Source organism: Netta rufina (assembly GCF_964035555.1).
Source record: "Netta rufina genome assembly, chromosome: 1".
Lineage (NCBI taxonomy): Eukaryota > Metazoa > Chordata > Aves > Anseriformes > Anatidae > Netta > Netta rufina.
In genome coordinates, this window is record NC_140123.1 from 23588406 (window position 1) to 23608091 (window position 19686).

General features: G+C 36.7%; 1 protein-coding gene across 4 annotated transcripts in view; it reads right to left on the reverse strand.

Annotated features, from left to right (window-relative positions):
• N4BP2L2 (NEDD4 binding protein 2 like 2) overlaps window positions 1–19686 on the reverse strand; it is a 46019-nt gene that overhangs the window by 12876 nt on the left and 13457 nt on the right. For 2 of the 4 annotated variants that reach the window (XM_084294378.1, XM_084294379.1), the window contains 3 exons: window positions 17647–17735; window positions 17195–17271; window positions 10627–12935 (listed from right to left, as the gene is read on the reverse strand). In XM_084294378.1, the coding sequence (XP_084150504.1) occupies window positions 12737–12935; window positions 17195–17271; window positions 17647–17735 (365 nt within the window). In that variant the 3' untranslated portion in view covers window positions 10627–12736. Of the gene's footprint in view, window positions 1–10626; window positions 12936–17194; window positions 17272–17646; window positions 17736–19686 lie in introns of those variants that run through there. The other 2 variants (XM_084294376.1, XM_084294377.1) reach the window with 2 other exon arrangements.

The following is a 19686-nucleotide window of genomic DNA, read 5'->3' on the forward strand; positions in this document are numbered from 1 at the left end:
CAATTTGCTGGGTGGGTTGAAAGCAGCTCAGCAGCCTTCTAGGCCGCTGTGTAGCCACAAAGCCACTTACCAGAACTGGATTCAAAGGCCCCAGTGCCTTGACATCACTGCAAAAAGCACTGTGGGCCTCAGAAAATACCTTGTTGGAAAGCACACAAATTTTATTGCCCCAAAATGGCATCCAGATGAGACATCCTTCTAACAAATGGGATCTCCTCCAAATTGTGGTATTTAAGTTTACACGGTGCTTTCCTCTGAGTAATGAAATCTGATTTCCCCTTTTACAAATCAGCGTATCTTCAATACAGGATGCTATGGCTTATCCGGAGATGTTTTGTTAGCCAAGATGAATTTTGCCCTGAATTTTGCTCATGATGCCCTACTCTAAAATATGCTTCCTTTCTCCCCAAAGAGATGGAATGCCAGAAAAAGAAAAAAAAAAAGGTTTAGGATTGGAGAGATTATTTTCTTAAATATAGCCCATCTAGTTATACTCATCACAAGATGTGTTTTAAATCCTGACTTTCTTCCTTTTTCAAAAGTGTTTTTTAGAGAGAAAGTTCTCTAAACCATAAAACCCCTTACCAATGAGGTACAAAATAATATCCTATTTTTAATTGTTCTGAATGGGGTGGGGAATAGCACATCAGACGTGAGCACCAGTTCCAAAATAATTCAGTATTGAATATAATGGACCTTGTGCTGCTGTTACCAGCCCTGCAGAAATGACCACCAGATGGCCCAGGGAAGGCTGAGATCCAGAAGTCAAGGAGTGAACTTCTCCAGCTTTGGTGTTAGAGGAGCTCCTCTCTTGCTCACCACCCACCTCTTCCAGCTGAGTCAGTGCTGCTGTCCGTAGAAATCAACTTTACTACAGATTCGAGCATGTTGCTGTTCCCTAAGTCTTTGTATATCTGATAACCCTTTCAGGATAATCCTGACAAAATCTTCCTTGGGCTAGGATGGCACACTAAGAGCTATGGAAGAGCTCTGCAGAAATGAGAAAAAAAAATAATCTGAGGCCGGCACATTTATTTCTTCTCCTCGATATTAATTCTGATTCAGGAAGCAAAATCTTACTGGAGAGGATTCACTTTAGACTGCCAGAACAGCAGAAATAGATCCACTAAATCATGGGAGAAGAAAAGTGGGTAATCCAGAGGAACCACCAGCTGCTATTGCACTGAAATTGTTGCGTGTCAAAATAATGACAAATGCAAATGTTGGTTCAGGCTGGTGATTTAGCATACCTGGAAGTGTCATTTAATTCAATAGTAGCATTCAATAGTTCCTATTAAATACAACCACGACATTTCTATATGTTGGAAAAGTAAAGGTTTGGGGCAGTTCAGTGAAACTAGTTCTCTAAGGATTCGGATTTTCTAAAGAAAGGTCTGAAACAAAAAGGGAAATGGTGGGCTCCTGAATGCAGAATGATAAACTTTATTATTCTTATTATTATTCAGATTATTATCCAAAATAATAAACTTTATTCTTCTTCACTATTCAGGCAACTAATTCAAAGAAAATACTACCCCTATGAAACACTATAATGTACTGTGATGGCATAGCTGAAATTTCCCTGCTTGGGGTATATCCAGTATTATGCCTCTTTGCATGTAATAGAACAAATTGTCTACTCATTTTCTTTATCTTTATCTTATTCCTCCTCTTTTAGTCTGCCTACATGCCCTTTTAAAGAGTTTTCCCAACTGTAAAACCATTTGGCACACAGTGAAAGTTTGAGAACCAGCACGGAGAGAGACTTCTCTTCTTTACAGAGGCATTTGCTAGTAACCTCTTCTAAAACACACACAACACACTCAAGGGGGAAGAAAAAAAAAAAAGGAGCAGTTTCAGCTTACATTTTGCCATATACTATGTATTTTAAAAACATATTTAAGAAATGCAATTGTTTAGTAATAAACAGATCTGAAAAAAAAGTAATAGTATTTTTGCTGAAATAGGAACTCACAATACTTTGAAATTTCTCAGCCTACCATTTAGACAATATTTAAAGCTTTTTGCCACAACTCTATTACACGTGACTTCAACATTGTAATTTAATGCTCAAAATAGCAATTGCAGCCTGAGAGTCAGTGCTCCAATGACACTCTTTACCAGAGAAGCAAACACATTTTCATGACAGCTGTCTGCGGTAGAACATGCAAAGAAAATGATTTAGACGAGTTAGCAATGCTTTTTTACTGAAAAAATGGCAAAAATGGGAAAAAGTTTTTTTTTAAAGTTCATTGTAACAAACCTGAGCTCTAACATACACTTAAGCTGATGTCTGCTTGATACAAAAAAAAAAATATGTCTGCAGGCATTCCTGTAATAAGGTATAGAGGAATTGATAATTAAAAAAAGCAATTCCGCATGACATTTAACAATGAGGTACATGCTCTCTGAGAAATTTACACCATCACTAATCTCCAAAGACTCTGGAATGGATTTTCAATATCAGAATTACAGCAAAGCTGCTTATATAAAATGGTATCTACTGGGACACACTCCACCTTTCTTACCTTACAATAATATATAACAAGTATACAAACACTGTTGAATTAATGTTGAATGAACTCCTTGTGAGCTAACATTACTTCAAAAACAAAGAGAAATGGTAGCTATAACTTTGGAGTAATAACAACAAAGAGATAAATTCATAGTGCCAGCCTTCTTAGCTGCATATCACAGAACCACAGGATGGTTTGGGTTGGAAGGGACCTTAAAGCCCACTCAGTCCCAACCCCCTGCCATGGGCAGGGACACCTCCCACCACACCAGGTTGCCCAAAGCCCCATCCAGCCTGGCCTTGAGCACCTCCAGGGATGGGGCAGCCACAGCTTCTCTGGGCAATACCTTGCCTTTACTTAAATGAGTGCTAAAGCTGCAGCTCCTCAAAGACAAATAGAACATTAGTATTAGGTGATTAAGGATCTGGAAAAAAAAAAAAAAAGAAGACATGCAAAATAACTTTGAGCCTGACGCCGTAAAAAATAACTCCTCAGCAATACAGGGTTTCCTGAAATTCCGTTAGACAGATGAGCATCCAATTTAGCACTTTAAATCTGTGCTCTTCAACAAGTCACCCTTTCCTACTTTGGTCTAGATGTTGGCCACGCACTTCCTATAAAACAGATCCTATGAGGAGTGGCCGAGGGAGCTGGGGTTGTTTAGTCTGGAGAAGAGGAGACTCAGGGGAGACCTCATTGCTCTCTGCAACTGCCTGAAAGGAGATTGCAGTGAGGAGGGTGTGGGTCACTTTTCATAGGTAACAAGTGATAGAAAGTGAGCAAATGGCCTCAAGTTGCACCAGGGGAACTCTAGATTGGATCTCAGGAAGAATTTCTTCACGGAGAGGATGATCAAGCATTGGAACAGGCTGCCCAGGGAAGTGGTGGAGTCCTCATCCCTGGAGGTATTAAGAGACATGTGGATGTGATGCTTAAGGACACGGTTTAGTGGTGGACTTAGTAGCATTAGGTGGATGGTTGGACTTGGTAATCTTAAGGGTCTTTTCCAACTGAAATGATTCTGTGATTCCACTACCTGTCTCTCCCACCTGCCTTACCCTCTTTTTGGGTGGACTGAGCTGCCTGAGCCAGCATGAAAAAGAAAGCAAGTACTTAATTTTGTTGTTGAGCTGATTCAACCCACCAAAACAAGAAGTAAAATAAGTGGCTAGTTAAGATCAAGGATGTGGTAGAAGCAACGTAACTCCTTTCAGCAGCAGCAGCATGTTGGGATGCCTCACAGCAAACCTTATAAAAATTCACCATTCCTAAGAAATGTTTGCACATTGCAGTGTTGTAAATTGATGCTCCCCACTCCACACCAGTAAAGATCCTACTAACTGGATTCAATCTAAAGAAACTCACTACTTCATCTCCCAGCAGCACTGCCAGCCGTGGTGAGAATTAAGCATCTTCACAAAACGTGCTATTCTATCACAATGATCAAAGGGCTACCCCAGTCTTTACCACTTCTGCAGGACTGCTGTTTACACAGTTCCCCACAGCATATGATCAGCCATCAGAGTCCTGCCCTGCTGTAGTCCAGACACAAGAGGCAGTGATCTAGAGAGTACACAGACAAAAGTATACAATTGGTTTGATCACACATCTCTTTAGAAGCTGTCCATTTAATCAAATCCATGTGCAAGTTCACCACTTCATTTCAAAGTAAAACAAACAAACAAAAATACAACCGACCCAGAACTCCAAAAATCTCAACTGCCTGAGGTGCTAGACATACAAATTCAGTTTTCATGTGATGGCCCATTCAGTCCACAAGAACTTTTGGGTGGAGCGATCAGACTGATCTTTGTCCTGCCCAGTTAATGAAAACTGTCACTGTCTTCTGACTGGAAGAGCCAATCTCTTCTTTTGGCTCTTTAGTCATGGAGTATGTTGATCAACATTAAGGAAATCCATCCTGAATATACCCATTAACATATACACACTGAGCATATTTCTGCCCTGTATCATCCATCTACTTCCTGAGCAAGTGAAACGCTCTCAACCTCATTTAGGTGCCACAAGTATCTCACCTGACACAACTCAAAATACTACCAAGAACATAAAACAACACAGAGACAACAGGTAGCAATGGATGCTAACAGAGAAGAGACACTGGTTTTTGTTTTACTGGATTTCTCTGCAATGTTAGGTAGTGCTCAACACTATAAACCAAAAGAAAGAAAAAAAAAAGGACCAAATGAAATACTACAAGTGATCTGAATCCATCTTAAAGGGATGCAATTTTCATTTAAGCTCTCTCTCTGAACATTTAATGTGGATGCAGATGTCAACAGTATGCACTGGAAGTACAGCACAAATCATGTTTGCAAGTTTGATAACATTTATATCATAACAGCCCTGCTTCTTGGATAGTATCAGTTCAATCACAAAGACAACCTATTTGAAATTAATCCAGGCTACACAAATATGCTGCTTTGAGATTTTGTTTGTAGACACATGAACTATTGTCAAATGTACACAGGTTAATAACGTTGGTGTAATCTGCTGTGCAACACTGCTCCTTAATTTGTTATTGGTATAAAGACATTTCTTTATAAGATTTTAGAGAACTCTTTCTAAAATAGGTTAGAAAAATCCCACTGTCCCACAGAATGGGCAATCTGTGTTTTGCATTATTTTCTGGACAAACCCTTGCACTATTATATATCTGGATATGAAGCAAATGGTTCTCACCAAATCCTAAGCACTTTCAGCAGTAGCAGAGGATGCTTTAAATACAACATCCTACAAAGCTGATGGTCCAGGCTGGAAACCATCAGCTGAAACATGCTGAGGTGAGGACTGCAAATTACCAAACACCATCATTCATTGCAAATGCAAAGCCCACTTGACTAACATCCAATTCACAGATATTGAATAAATATGCACAACTATAACGGATCACCTTAAAAAACCTCAGCCTTTTTTATTAAAAATTAAAACAATGTTAAGAGATTTATCATATAGCACAAATGTATGTAACCTAAGCAGTTCGAAAAATATAAGACAGTATTGAATCTGAGTGGATCCTTGATTTTAGAAGATTTGCATTCAGAAATTAAATTCTGTGAGCTGCCTCACAATCCATTTCACAACTCCTCTCCCTTACAATCTACTGCTTTTCAGGCTTGTGCTTATGCAATTCTGCTCAAGCAGCTCTGCCCAGGAAAAGGCAGATTCGCTGAGGCTCCCATGAGATTGTGAAATAAAACATGTCTTACAATGCAGTCCACAAATAAGACACTTTCCTGACCCTAATTCCTGAAAAATATCCTCATTGTGTACAAGCCACTTGAAGTAAGTAAATAAAAAGCACTATTTTTATTCCCCAAAAGAGAAACATATATTGTGATGTATCATCAGTACTTGGATATACAGATAACAGCCGTCAAAACCAGAATTTAGTCATAAGCAAGCACAACAAAAAGGTCTTAAACAAAACGACCAGATTTACAGGGTGAAGCATTGGCCTTTCTTCTTGAGGCATATTCACACAGAAAACAGATGTAAAATGAAGTTTTAAGACACAACCAAAATTAAGCTGATGAAAACCATGGGTGGGAGTGTCAGGAAGCAACAGAGGCACAAGAAAACAGAATGGACTATTTGGAGGTATTCAATAACCTATTTTCTACTAGGAATTTTCAGTGAAAGATAACAGATTTCAGCTGTATTTAAAATAGCTTAAATCAACAAAACCGTAGCAAAGACATGTAATTAAATATCTACGGTACGTACTGTACGTCTGAGAACAAAACACAAGAAGATGCCACAAACTTCATGAGGCTAAGAGAAGAATGGATGAAGAAAAACACATTGTATGATAGAAAGTACTACTGTCAGCAGAACAGAGAAAAAATCAAAAGGATATCTGGGGGTGGGAGAAAATTAATAATCTCAGTTTTTAAATCAGCGTCAGCTTGAGCTGAGGCATTAAAAAAAAAATAGAATAAGGTGTAGCTCTGTACATAAGTTGATAGTTCAGGGAAGAAAACAGAAGGGGCAAATGGCTCCATAATTACAGAGCAAATTATAGCAACAACACATAGGATAGAGAAGATCATGCCAAGTCAGAAAGGTCCCGTTTCAGAATGAGACCAAAGGGGGGAAAGAAAAGTTGCAAGAGGAGTATAATAAAGAAAACAGTAACAGCAAACATTAAGTACCCAACCTACAGCCTAGATGATAGCAACACTAACATTTAAATATGTCTAACTGCAGACAGTGTTGCTATTGAGAACAGTCACTATAAGTATTAGGCTTAATCTGCCTAATCTCAAATGCTGTGAAATACTGAGAGCTACACAATATTCAATTATAATGTGTATTTTCTGGACAGTATTGCATTTAAAATAAATAAATAAATAAATCTCAGTACTTTGTAATACTGCCATCCACCTTTCACTTACTACTTCTGTGTATTGATCTTTCTCCTTTGGTATATCATACAGACTAAGACAGATATGGGCTAAATAGCTCTTTTGATATTCTGGACACTGCTATCACTATATCCATTGAAGTAGAATGATTTATGCCAGAAAGGGCCTCTAGAGATCATATGGTCCAACATCTGCTCAAGGCAATATCAACTTAGACCTTGCTGCTCAGTGCCTTGCCCAGACAAGTTTTGAATGCTCCAAGTGTGGAAAATTACACAACTTCTGGGGAAACTCTGCCTCTGTCTCACCACCCTCACAGTGAATTTTTGAGATCTAACTGGAATTTCCCATGTTGTAACTTCTGTCCATTGCTTCTCATCTGAGAAGAGCCTGGTTCCACCTTCATAGCCTCCGTTCAGCAGAAGCAATATCTCCTCTTGAGGCTGAGCAGCCCCAGTTCCCCTCAGCCTCCCCCTGGGCCCCGTGTGCTCCAGGCCCTGACCACCGTGGCGGCCCTGACATCCTACTGGGAGCAGGGAGCCCAAGGCTGGGCCTTCTCAACCACAAACCAACCAGCCAAAAGACAAACTCATTTCATCTCTTTACAACTCACTTCTCTTCAGAGAAAGTTAACCCATAGTCAGCTCTCTCTGCTCACAACAAAGCCTCTCCTCGAGATCTAGGGCCAAGAAGGGCAGCATTACAGACATAACCTAAGTATTCACTATTAGAACAAGAACCCAGTCTAGACTGTTGGAACAAAATAAAAACAGGATGAAATCCCAAACTGTAACTGTGCTTTCAATATATACATATATACAATGTGATCTGTTCTCCCATATAATGCAGTTTTTCTGCACAGCCATGAGCACAGTCTCGTAACTACAGGTTTCATGAAGTAGTTTTCAAATTTTCTCAGGTATACTTCATTGAATGTTTGGAGCATGTACCAAACAGTTTGATCTATAATCTGCAAATGTAGCCTGTCTTGCTTCAGGTAAGGATCCAATGCCTGTGTTTTTGTTTTCATGAGTCCTGGAAGGCAAATGTGATCATCTTGGAGTTAAGCTATAAGGAAAAATAGAAAACAAGGGAAAAGTCATATGGCCCAATCCACTCCAAATCAGTCCCATGAGCCATAAGAAACTCCTCATGTTAACAACGAGGTGTGAGAAAGCTGTTCAGAAGTTGTTATAGAGGTTAACAGTTATCTGTGGTAACCATAGGTTACCCAAACTGATGGGTAAAGGAATAAATATGATCACAAGTATCATGACTGAAAGGACAGACAAACAGGATTATAGCCCCACGACTAATTTCTAATGATAAAATAAACCCCTTGGAAATATTATGCCAAGTTATTTAACCTGTCAGCTAAAGCAGAACGTTTTAGTCTGTCAGTAATTTGAGAGATTAAACAAAATCTTGTGAAGAATTAATGTTTGTTTGTTTGTTTTTAATTAGTAGTTAGGCAACATGTTCCAAAAGTCGTACTCAGAAAGTATTTGTCTAGTATGTTTTCAGAAAATCCTACAACGCTCACAAAGTTAGCATCAGGCCAGTATTTGAAAAGGACAAACAGGACAACCACATAATTATAAAGCAGCTACTCTGGTACTGGTTTGGGGGACCACATGAGAAAAGTTGATGCTGAATTTAAGCGACAAAAATGCAAAAATATTTAAAACCATAAAAAGGCTGCAAGTATGACTGAGAAAAAATTACTTCACAGACACAATACATACTGACTTGGCAGAACCTGTCAGTGTCACAGCAGCACGATATAGCAGTACATGTTAAATGGTCAAGGACAGTCTACCTGAGGAAGGAAGAGGCTCTCGATGTGGAAACAGCATTATCAGCTAAAAGGAAACTGCAAAGACCCATTCCAGACGCAATACTTTTCAAATATTAGAGAGTTTTAATCTAACAAATAAAATCTCAGCAAAACCATACTGCTCTTGCTTTTATTTCAAAAGGATGAAAAGGTAAAATATTGAAAAAAGGAAAAAAATATTGAAAAAACGTCACTGTAGAAACAGTGAGGTGAAACATTTCCACACGTTTGACTTATATGAAACAGCTGAACACTCTTAAATTCAGTATTTGATTTCAATTGTACGAACTGCATTTCAACACGATGTTGTCTTATTTCTACTTACTGGGAGATGTAATACAGGCCTGTTTTCTTTTGTATGGAAACCCCTCAATTCTCAACATACATCCTGTTGTCTCACCCCCATAATGTACAGCAGAGAGGGAAAGAATTCCTTCCAGGAAACGTGCTTGCTAGGATGAAGCAGGAGTTCAAACTACAGCTATCATACACAGCAATGTGAAATTACAAAAACACTTTTTTTTTTCCCCTAATTCATTGAAAATTAATCATACTGGTCAAAAAAAAAAAAAAAAAAAAAGCCTGACATCCTAAATTACATCATGAAAAACAGAAAATAATCATATACAAATGTTATGGGTCTCATCCTAGTTAGACGAGCCTGATCTTCGGTTATCTATTAACAGAGAAAGAAATAAATCTACAATCTCTGTAGAACGTTTCAAGAGAGAGAACAATAAAGACAAAACCTTGGCTTTCTTCTTTAAAGAAAAAAAGCTTAAAAAAATACCCTGCATAGTAAAATAGATTAGACTGAATCTAAAAAGGAAATGGGCATCAGAACAGAAGACAGAATTCCTAATAGGACACCATTTAACACCTTTTTTTTTTTTTTTTTTTAAATGTTTTTACATTAGAACTTCTAGTGTTTTAATCATTATTAATTAGATGCAAAAAAAAAAAAAAAGGCAACCACTAAATCACTTGTGAAAGCTTTTAATACTTTAGGAAATAAACTAACAAGAAACATAGCAGTTAGATTAAGCAATAAAACTAGAACTCTTATTTTTTTCCCTTTATAGCTATATATAATTCTGTGTTGCTAACTGCTATCAAATTATGTGTGTTCTGCAGACGAACTCTGATTTAAATTTCATGCTTCAAAGAGTGGGATGGTAAAACTACAGCTAAGTATCTTAACTCTTCTGTTTAAATTTATTTACCAAACCTCACTGGTTTGAAGTGTGCAGCAGATACCTAGAATCTGCATTTGTAACGCTATAATTTCTTCATACACTATGAACTAGCAATTTACTAAAAATCAAAAACAACAGAAAGCCTTAATTCTAGGTATATTGTTAGTATGTGTGACAAATTAATAAGTGTATTGCATAAACGCAATGCTAGATAGAAAAAATATTTAGAGCCCAGGTCTAATTGAAGGAGTTCTTACATTTCTTGTATGTACTTTTTGAGAAAATAAGTCATTTTCTTCACTTGTGAGGGAGCAGGAGAAATTCATTACCTGTAAGGTGTATTTCACATCACCTTTTTGTTTTTAATTTTTATTTATTTTTTAACATATGAATATTGTAGTGTAATATGCCATCATGGATGAAAAGAAATCAACTTCTCTCTCAGATACACACATATTTCTAGTTTGTAGCTTAAACCCTCATGAAATATATATAATGAAACAAAGATCATGTGTTACACAGTAATTGCGATTTCACCTACCATGGACTTACCTTGGAATACAACTTTATCGATTAAGCAGTTTACAGTAAGTATTTGATACTCCGACAAGTTGCAAAGCATTCTGTTCTTGTTAAATATCCCTTGCCAGATAGCAAGCCTATACTGATCAACGTACTTCACATATCAAAAATACTCACCATCCATCAACAATTTATTAAAAACATATAACACAAATATGCGGCATCCTTTTAAAACAGTCCTAATTCCTACCTACTTACATACTAAAATTCAGTTAAAGAAAATGTAAATATGAAATAAAAACATTTCTAAAAAAATCTTTCAAAAAACTGAAGACAGAGGGTACCAAAAACTATCATAATGCCAAATTTCAATAATCACCATTTTTGTCATATCTTAGCACACCGCCTGAATATCACATAATTAATAAATTTCATCACTTTATTATGACTTAGTCATAATAATAATGATCATGTGAGTAAATAAAACGAGTCTCTCTAAAACCTTTTTATCTTCCTCTCAGTTGAAATGTAATTTATATTTAAATATAAAAGCTTCAGGATAATTGAAGTATTACTGACCAATGACAAAGATTTCTATGATTCTCTTGAAACATGGAAAAAGATGACTATGAAAACTAAAATACAGTAAACACAATTGGTATGAATAATATACAACAAGATAATTAATATAATTGGAAAGCTGCTTCTTTTTTAACACAAACAGTAGTTCAATATATTAAGAAACTGTGCACTATTTGAAATAGATTATTTTTCAATTAATTAAAACATCACTGAAACGTGAAACTGCATACTTCAACTCTTGCAGTTAACAAAATCTTTTATAAAAATGTTGTTCTAGATATACATTAAATTGTACAAATGTAGACATAAAGTAGTTGTATAAAACGACAGAAAGAGAATTCATCATATACCTTGATTTTTAAGTTACTCAGACTTTAAAGATGAAACAACTTTTAGGGCCCACAACAGAAACTCCCAATAAGTTAAAAAAAAAAAAAAAATCACACTGGCTTCAGAAATTGCAAAATTCTGATGACTATTGCACCTAATAATAGTAATAATAATAATAATAATTTCAGTTATGTTCTCACATTCTCAACAAGCCTTCCTATTCAAGACTTACTCATTTAGTGCTTAAGGAAGTCAAACCTAGTTAGACCTGAAGATAGGTTATTTCAGCTAACAGGTTACTAGCAATGCTCAGCTGAATAAAAATCACAAAAGCTTGAAAATAATAACTGTTGCACTGAACTACTAAAACAACATCGAAGACAAACATGTTTTATTAATACAGCAAGCAGTTAGAAAGCAAGAGAAGTGAAAACTTATGAATTAATCAGGTTTTGAAAGAAAATGGATAATAAATTAGTAAATCTTCATGCTGTCTCATTCATTGCTAAGCGCTGAATAACAGATCACATTGCCTGTGCCAAAATTAAGAATGCAACATGGTTTTACAAAACTATCTCCACTATTTGTATTGAATTGATACTTCCAAGTACTTAGTTTTTATCCTGGATGAAAGAAATTGCGTAGAAAGAGCAACAAAAATGGCATTTGTAGTGAGAACATTTAGTTTTTAAAGTACAAAAAGAGTTGGTGGTGCACAGACACAGTCATATTCTACATGCTGCTGCCAATGAAAATTAATAAATAAATTAAAGAGTTGAGGTTACAGAGTTTAAGGCTGATGAACACTGTATTAAAAGAATGCTGCTTCAGCTGAGATGAGCTTCTGAGACAAAAAGCCAGAAAATACATGCCAATAGTTTGCCAATTGTCAATATATACCAATTAAAACAAAAGGACAATCCAAGACAAGTGTTTTCAGAAAGATCTCATAAAAGATTAGGAGTCTAAGTCAGAATCATTAAAATCAGTTACTACATAAATAAGCTCTTCTTCTGGGCTTTAATTCTGTTTTAAAAGGTATCTAACAGGACCTCTTTAAAAAAACTGTTCAACAGTTACAGTTAAAACATCATTGTCTTAAATTGAGGAAGGAAGACTGCTATACCTCATACTATATCAAATATTTTACTGAAATCAAAGTTATTACAACTGTAATAAATATATATATTTTTTTAAAACATTAAATGTACAGTTTTATTTACATGCAAGTCCATTAAAGAAACAACCTCCAGAAGGGAATGATCTTGAAATAGGCCTATTTAAAACAGATAATCCACTACTTCATTGGAGGTGGTGACGTGTTTTAGAAGGGCACGTAACAGATTTTTATAACTGACTGCAACTGTGTTATCGGCTACTGGAAATAGCGAAAGAATTCCATAAGTCTGTATTGCCTCCCCACCTATGTCTTCGCTGCAGAGGTGGCCTTTGTGTGTGTTTGTGAGGAGGTGCAACTGAATTCATGACAATAGGTATGGATATTTGATATTCGTATCGTTCCAACATCTGAGCAATCTTCTCACGAGTGACCCCATGTTTATTCCTCCTACAAAAATAAAAACTTAAATAAATTGTCTGGTATGTTTACGTTTACAGTCTTTAAGAAAAAAACTAATTTCACATTTTTTCTTCTTGCTTTTCATATCTATAAAAACCAGTTGTATTTTCCTGCATTACTTAGCAGTAAGCTTTAGATAACTGAAAAACATACATTCAACTAAGTCAAGAGATTGCATACATTTTTAAACTAAAATGCTGTGACATCTGAAATTTCAATTTCATTACATTGTATTCTCATTCTCCTAACAGTCACCTTTGTATTAAGGTTTATTTATTTTTTATTTTTTAACAATTCAACACTGAAAATGTTAAATAACAGAAAACAATTACAGCCTTTCTTCTTCATATAGAAATGTGATGTTATTCACCAGGAAAACAAACAAATCATCCTAGAAAGACTTTATTTTGTTTATTCAAGGAATTTTGCATTGTATACTAGCTAATAGGTAGAGGGAATAATGTGTTCTAGACTATTACTTATGGAAGCAATGTTCAAAGAAACAAAAACAAATGGAACTACATGGTTTCAAGACTTGATGACAGAGTGTTTCTCATGGATAAATCTCTATATAAAATGAGGAAAAATTTTAGTTTTGAACTAGCACTGCATGTTCATGATACTTTATCTAGTAGGTATTACCAATACTTGAGAAAAAATGAGAAATACACTCAAAAAAGACAGATAAGGGAAGGGAAGAACAACCAAAAAAGTTGTCATTGCAGTGTTTAGTGAGGAGCTGCTGCTTTCAGTGAGAACTTGGCCCATTAAGAACCTGAGACATGAGATACTACATTGCAATGCATCTATCTCCTCAGCATCTATGGAATAGCACCTTAAAATCCACATTAGCAGAATTTCAGTCCCTGCTAAAAACAAAACCATGAGGCTCAAGCACAAACCAAATGTCAGAAAATTACCAGCGCTGTAACAGAATTGAATCTAAAAGAATAGACAGAGAATGTAAATGGAATCTTTTTATAATGTAGACAAGAATTTATCATAAGCCAGTATATTCTTATCACCAAGAAACCTTGTTGAAGCTGAAAAATTTCCAGGTCATACCACTTGGGTAACTTTGTGCTTTCTGACAGGGACAGGGGGCATGAGTCCCCTGATTTAATAAATAAATAAATAAAAAGAAGATTTTAAATTTAAACAAAAAATTAAAAATTTCTGAATTCTATAAGCGAGAAATCAACAGGGGGGACAAATAGGATATGCCGGAAAAAGAGTAGTCTATAGAGAAATATTAAAAAAAATTAATAATCCAGGAGTTTGTGCACATTATTGCAACAAAGGAGTACCTATCAAGTTCACAAAAGCTCAAAGCATACTGTAGGTAGCACACTAGTTTCATATTTAGATTGGAAGAAGAATCGGGCATCTCAGAGGTACTCAGAATTAAGTGAAGTATTTCCCTCTCAGATTTTTTTTTTCAGATGAGACAACTTCAGAAGCTACAGTGACCACCACAAGAGGCTCACCACTTAAAATATATTAATTTTCACATCCTGCTAAAGCTGTCCAGGATCAGCAGCATGTTAAACCCATCAGCTAACAAGCCTTAACAGGTTTGATTTTATTCACAAATATGAACGAGACTATGAGCACAGGAAAAAGCCAACCCCTAGAAATACAGGGATTCTATAAAGCACTTGACTTACATGATAAAGAAATGGAAAAGAGGAAGTCTAAATCCTTTTATGCCACCCAGTGCAAGTACAAAGTTTTGTAAGATTCTCCCTATCTCAGTACAGCTAGGAAAAGAAAACAACTCAAGTGCAAATGGCATAAAGTGCACATTCACCCAAAATTGAATGGACTTGAATAAGCAAGTAGTTTTTCTTCAAGAAAAAGGCAGGACGATACAATCACCAGCAGCAGAACCCCATCAAGCACAGAAATTACTTTAAAAAAAAAATAAATTGAATGAATCTGTTGTATAGGGTCATTTAATACTAGGATGTCACAGAATTGAAGACTCATTCTGGTTATGAAAGACCTCTAAAATCATCAAGTCCAACCATTCACCTAGCACTGCCAAGTCTACCACTAAACCACATCTCAAAGCAAACATCCTCTTTGGGCATGTTTCAGGATAGCCGAGGTATAGTGAAAGAACATAAAGCCATCTCACCCGTAAACAGTAAGATATGCCAGCTAAACCTCCTAACAGATAGTTAGGCTTTGAAAGCTTTTGTTTTTTTGTTTGCAGCAACAAAGAATCTATTGATACTAGTAAAGTTCTGTAACTGTTAAATGCTTCTACATTAGACTAATCTTGCACACCAATATATTGGCAAAATAATCCTACAAAGGCATTACTGCTTTAAACAATCAGCATGGGTTCGATGCAGTCAATGTCAAACTGCAGTTGACAATCAAACTGAAGGAAAATGGGGTACACTAAACACGTTGCATATCAGTTCTGTGTATATACAGACAGCAGGTAACTGTTTAAGAAAACACCACCTGTCCCAAAATACTGATTATACAGGGTAATTATTTCCCAAAAGTCTGAATCAAATGCACTTATTTTAATGTTCCAGTTGACCAGCTACTCAGAAAGCATGCAAGCACGAAAAAAGGTAACATTTCATCCAACACTCATTAAACACGTCGTCAAAAACATTTCTATCAATCATTTTGCCACTTACTTGTTCTGATCCAAGATAACCTAAAAATTGCATCTGAAAGTACAAAACCCTTTATATGAAAGGTCTAAATGCTATGCAAGATGTCTCAAGCACTACTGCAAAACACACATGTGAAATCAAGATGTTTTCACAAGTTACATGCACAAAACTGAACTAAGAGCAAAATCACACATGAGCGAGTCTAATGGCAATTTGTATCTCATTGGCATGCTGGAAGAAAAAAAAAAAAAAAAAGGCTCTGAAAGCTATTCCACACTAGAACATCTGTCATGTTCTTGACATCACGAATTCACCATTCAGCCAGCGCTGACCTTGTCTCTTTTCCTTTCAATAAGGCTTTTCATGGATTTCCAAACACTAAGCGCTAAGGCAGACACAGCTCTATAAAAATGGTATCTAGAAACACACCAGACTACTAGAGTGTCACCATTGTACAGCACTGGATGAAAGTTAAAAATAAAATTCAGACCACGTGAAAACATGCATTTTCTGGAAAATTTGAGTCTTTCTCATGCAAAGGAGATCTCACACTGAACATCTTAGAAATGTCTGATTACTGAGACAGCTTCCTGCCTGACGTAGCAGTGCCACACCATAACTAGGAAAACTTAATAGAACTCATCCAACAGAGGGAGAACTCCATCTCTAAGAATAAATTAGTGGTAGCTTAGGAGAAAAAGATGAAAACTTTAAAAAAATTATAGAGAACACAGAATAAGGTCTAAGTAGGCAATATATGTATTACACAAACGTACTTGGTGGTTTGTAGGGGCTATTTTACAAAGCTGAAACAACGATAAGTCAAGTCAGTTGGAAGCACCTAAAATTACAATCAGCAAGAGAACTCCTGGGTCAACCATGAAAGCATTACACTGCATTTCAAACACAAATTTCCCTAGGTGGTGTTGGTACCTCATAGATTCCTAAAAACAGATACACCTGAGCCAAAGGAAAAATTAACGAGGAATAATAACCAGCTTTCCAGATGCTCTCACAACACACACGACCGATAACCGATGTCCAACAGTACTCTACAACAGACCCTCTCAAGACTGGGAACAATTTCACAAAATCCTGAAGTCAAACCATCTAAAATACAAACTTTCCTTTTAACCTTCACTGATTAGCAATGGACTACTATTCCCTGACACAGCCATCTAAAAAAAGTAGACATAACAAGACACTTATGCAGTCTTAATAAAATGCATATTTTCCTTTTGTCTTCTATTGCTTTTCTTCAGTGTTTTCTAACAAAAAAAATCTCAGGATAACTTAAATCATTCCATACAACAGAAGCACGTACAACAATGCTCAATCACTTTTTCTACCCACATGCAACAAAGTTTTAGTATTGACTACTTTGGGCCAACAAGACAGGACCTCTCTTGATATCCGTAACACTTCTATTTGAAGGTACATCTCAAAATGCAGATTTAAAATGTATTTTATACTAGTAGTTACACATTTGAATAAATCAGATACTGGATAAAATAAAAACCCCTTTTATATATATATTTACATGGGCAAATCTGTTTGTCTGTCTCTATATACATAGAAGTACAATGATTTCTGCAATATAAACCTTACTTTTCTAATTCTTCAGGATCAAACTTCCACCAAGTATCAGGCTCATGGAACTCCACCCTGTATCCCTTTTCGAGAGCCTGCAGCAAGCAAAAAAAATATTGTTCATATGAGTATCATTATTATATAAAATATGAATAGTAATGACTATTTTTATACTTGTTGGTAGACCAGATAATAAATGGATGTAGTTAACTCTACAATACTAGCACACTGAATTTCACTTGCCCCCAAACCTGTCTTAGCTTTCACTCCACACTAAGCAGATTAGGTCAAGTCTGTCCTAAAATTGTTCTGGACTATTGCCACACCAGTTACTGATTGTATCAATAAGCAGTCTCTCTTCAAAAACTTGAGTAAGGAAAATGGTCTGGCACAAAGCAGACCAGCTTACCACACGTGAAGGTAAATGTGTGAGGCTGTAACAGATGGTATGATTTCACAACAAAACCTACCACTTCCACATATGGTTTCATCTCCCAGGCTTGAGTATTAGTGTTGTCTATTATAACTGGAGATCTTCCCTGCTCCATTGCTTGCTTTGCTGCAATGAAAAACAGTGCATGTAAATAAGCAGTTATGTAATTCAAATTAGTGCATGTAAATAAACAATTATATAACTCAAATAAAACGGTGAACGCAAGAATTGTTTTGCAACAGTCTGACTGAAACACACTGCTCTAAGAAAAAGATTAAAAGTACTGAAAGGTAGAGATGGAAATGGAAAGTAGTAGGAGCAAAAAGGTAAGAAAAATGAAAGCAGGAACATAGAAACAAGGTGGTGGTGAACTGATACAAAGGGGTAAACAAGAAGTGTAAAGTCAAAGCCACTCTACACAGCTGCTCAAAGTATGGGGCCCGCTGACACCCCCAGCATAAAACCATATCCAAGTTCCAGCTTTACCAGCAGCTCAGAACAGGGAGCTGTGGTTAGGTATTGCAGCTCTTCTCCAGCAAAATGCTAAGAGATATGTCGCCTTCATACAAAGACATCACACATCCTGCTAGATCAGGACGACTGAAAACAAAGACAGATCACCTTCTGGTGAATGTTCTTGAACATACCACGTGGCCACTACTTTACACAAGCTTCATTTTCTGGCTGTCCAACTTAAGAAGTGACAAATAGAATTTTAAAAATTGATATGAACTCATATGAATATGAATACAGTGAAAAATTATTCTGAATATATGAAGTTCTATTACTACTACATATCCTGAAGAGAATGAGAGAATGTCTAAATTGAAAAGTCTGGCATCAAAAACAGGAAGATATTTTTAACAACTGTGCCACAGCATGCCAACACACACACAAAAAAATCAGAATTTAAAACCACTAGTGCTCATAAGGAAGTTAAGATGATGAACCAGATGAAATAAATGAAATACCTGAAGCTTAAAATACTAGGATTACTGGCATACAGGAAAAAAAAAAAAAGTTTCCAGGAGAATTAATAATGTTCCATTAAACATAGTTAAAATAGTATATATTAAATGAAAAGCTATGTCTGTAACAAGTACTAAGGTTTATAAAACAAATAAATACATCTGTTAAATACATGCCCATTCAGCAAATAGTGTTCAGTTTGTACACTGAATAAAGAGGAGATCTGAAGGAAACCAATGAGCCAAACAAACAAAAAAACCCAACCCTAAGTTATTGTAGAATTATTGTTGAGAAAAAAAAGTAAGTTATTGTAGATTTTTCTTGATGGAATCAATCCACACAACAGGAAGAAAAGAGTCTTGGAAGTAACTATGTAGACGGAAGGGAGAGAAAAAGCAAATATAAAGCATGTTATAACAGAGCACTAAGAATCAGTGGGGAAAGCCATAAAAACTGAAGAATATATTGCTCTGGTTTCATTAACGTTGCACAAATGATCTTTCTCAGTGTGGTGGTGTTACTCGGGTGGGCAGCCAGAGTTCCACCACGGCCACTCTCTCACTCCCCCTCCTCAAAGAGAAAGGGGGAGAAAATACGACACAAAGAGCTCAAGGGTTGAGATAAGGACGGGGAGATCGCTCAACAATTACCGTGCAAAACAGACTCAGAGTAGGAAGATAGTAAGATTTATTGCCTATTACTAACAAGCTAGAGAAGTGAGAAACAAAGGAAAGAAACCAAAAACGCCTTCCCCTCATCAGTCCTCTTCCACCTCCTCCCCCAAGAGCAGCGCAGAACGAGGGTTATGGTCAGTCAGCGCTTCTCTGCCGCTCCTTCTCGGTCACTCTCTGCCCCTGTTCCACTCCCAAACTGAGCCTGCGGGGGCTTCCCACAGGCAGCAGCTCTTCAAGAACCGCTCCCACACGGCTCCATCCCACAGGGTCCATCCCCTAGGAGCAAACTGCTCCAACCTGGGTCCCCCACAGACAGCAGCTCCTGCCAGATCACCTGCTCCTGCGTGGGCTCCTCTCCACGGGCTGCAGCTCTGGCTCGGGGCCTGCTCCTGCGGGGGCTCTCCACAGGCTGCAGCTTCTGTCAGTGCAGGGCC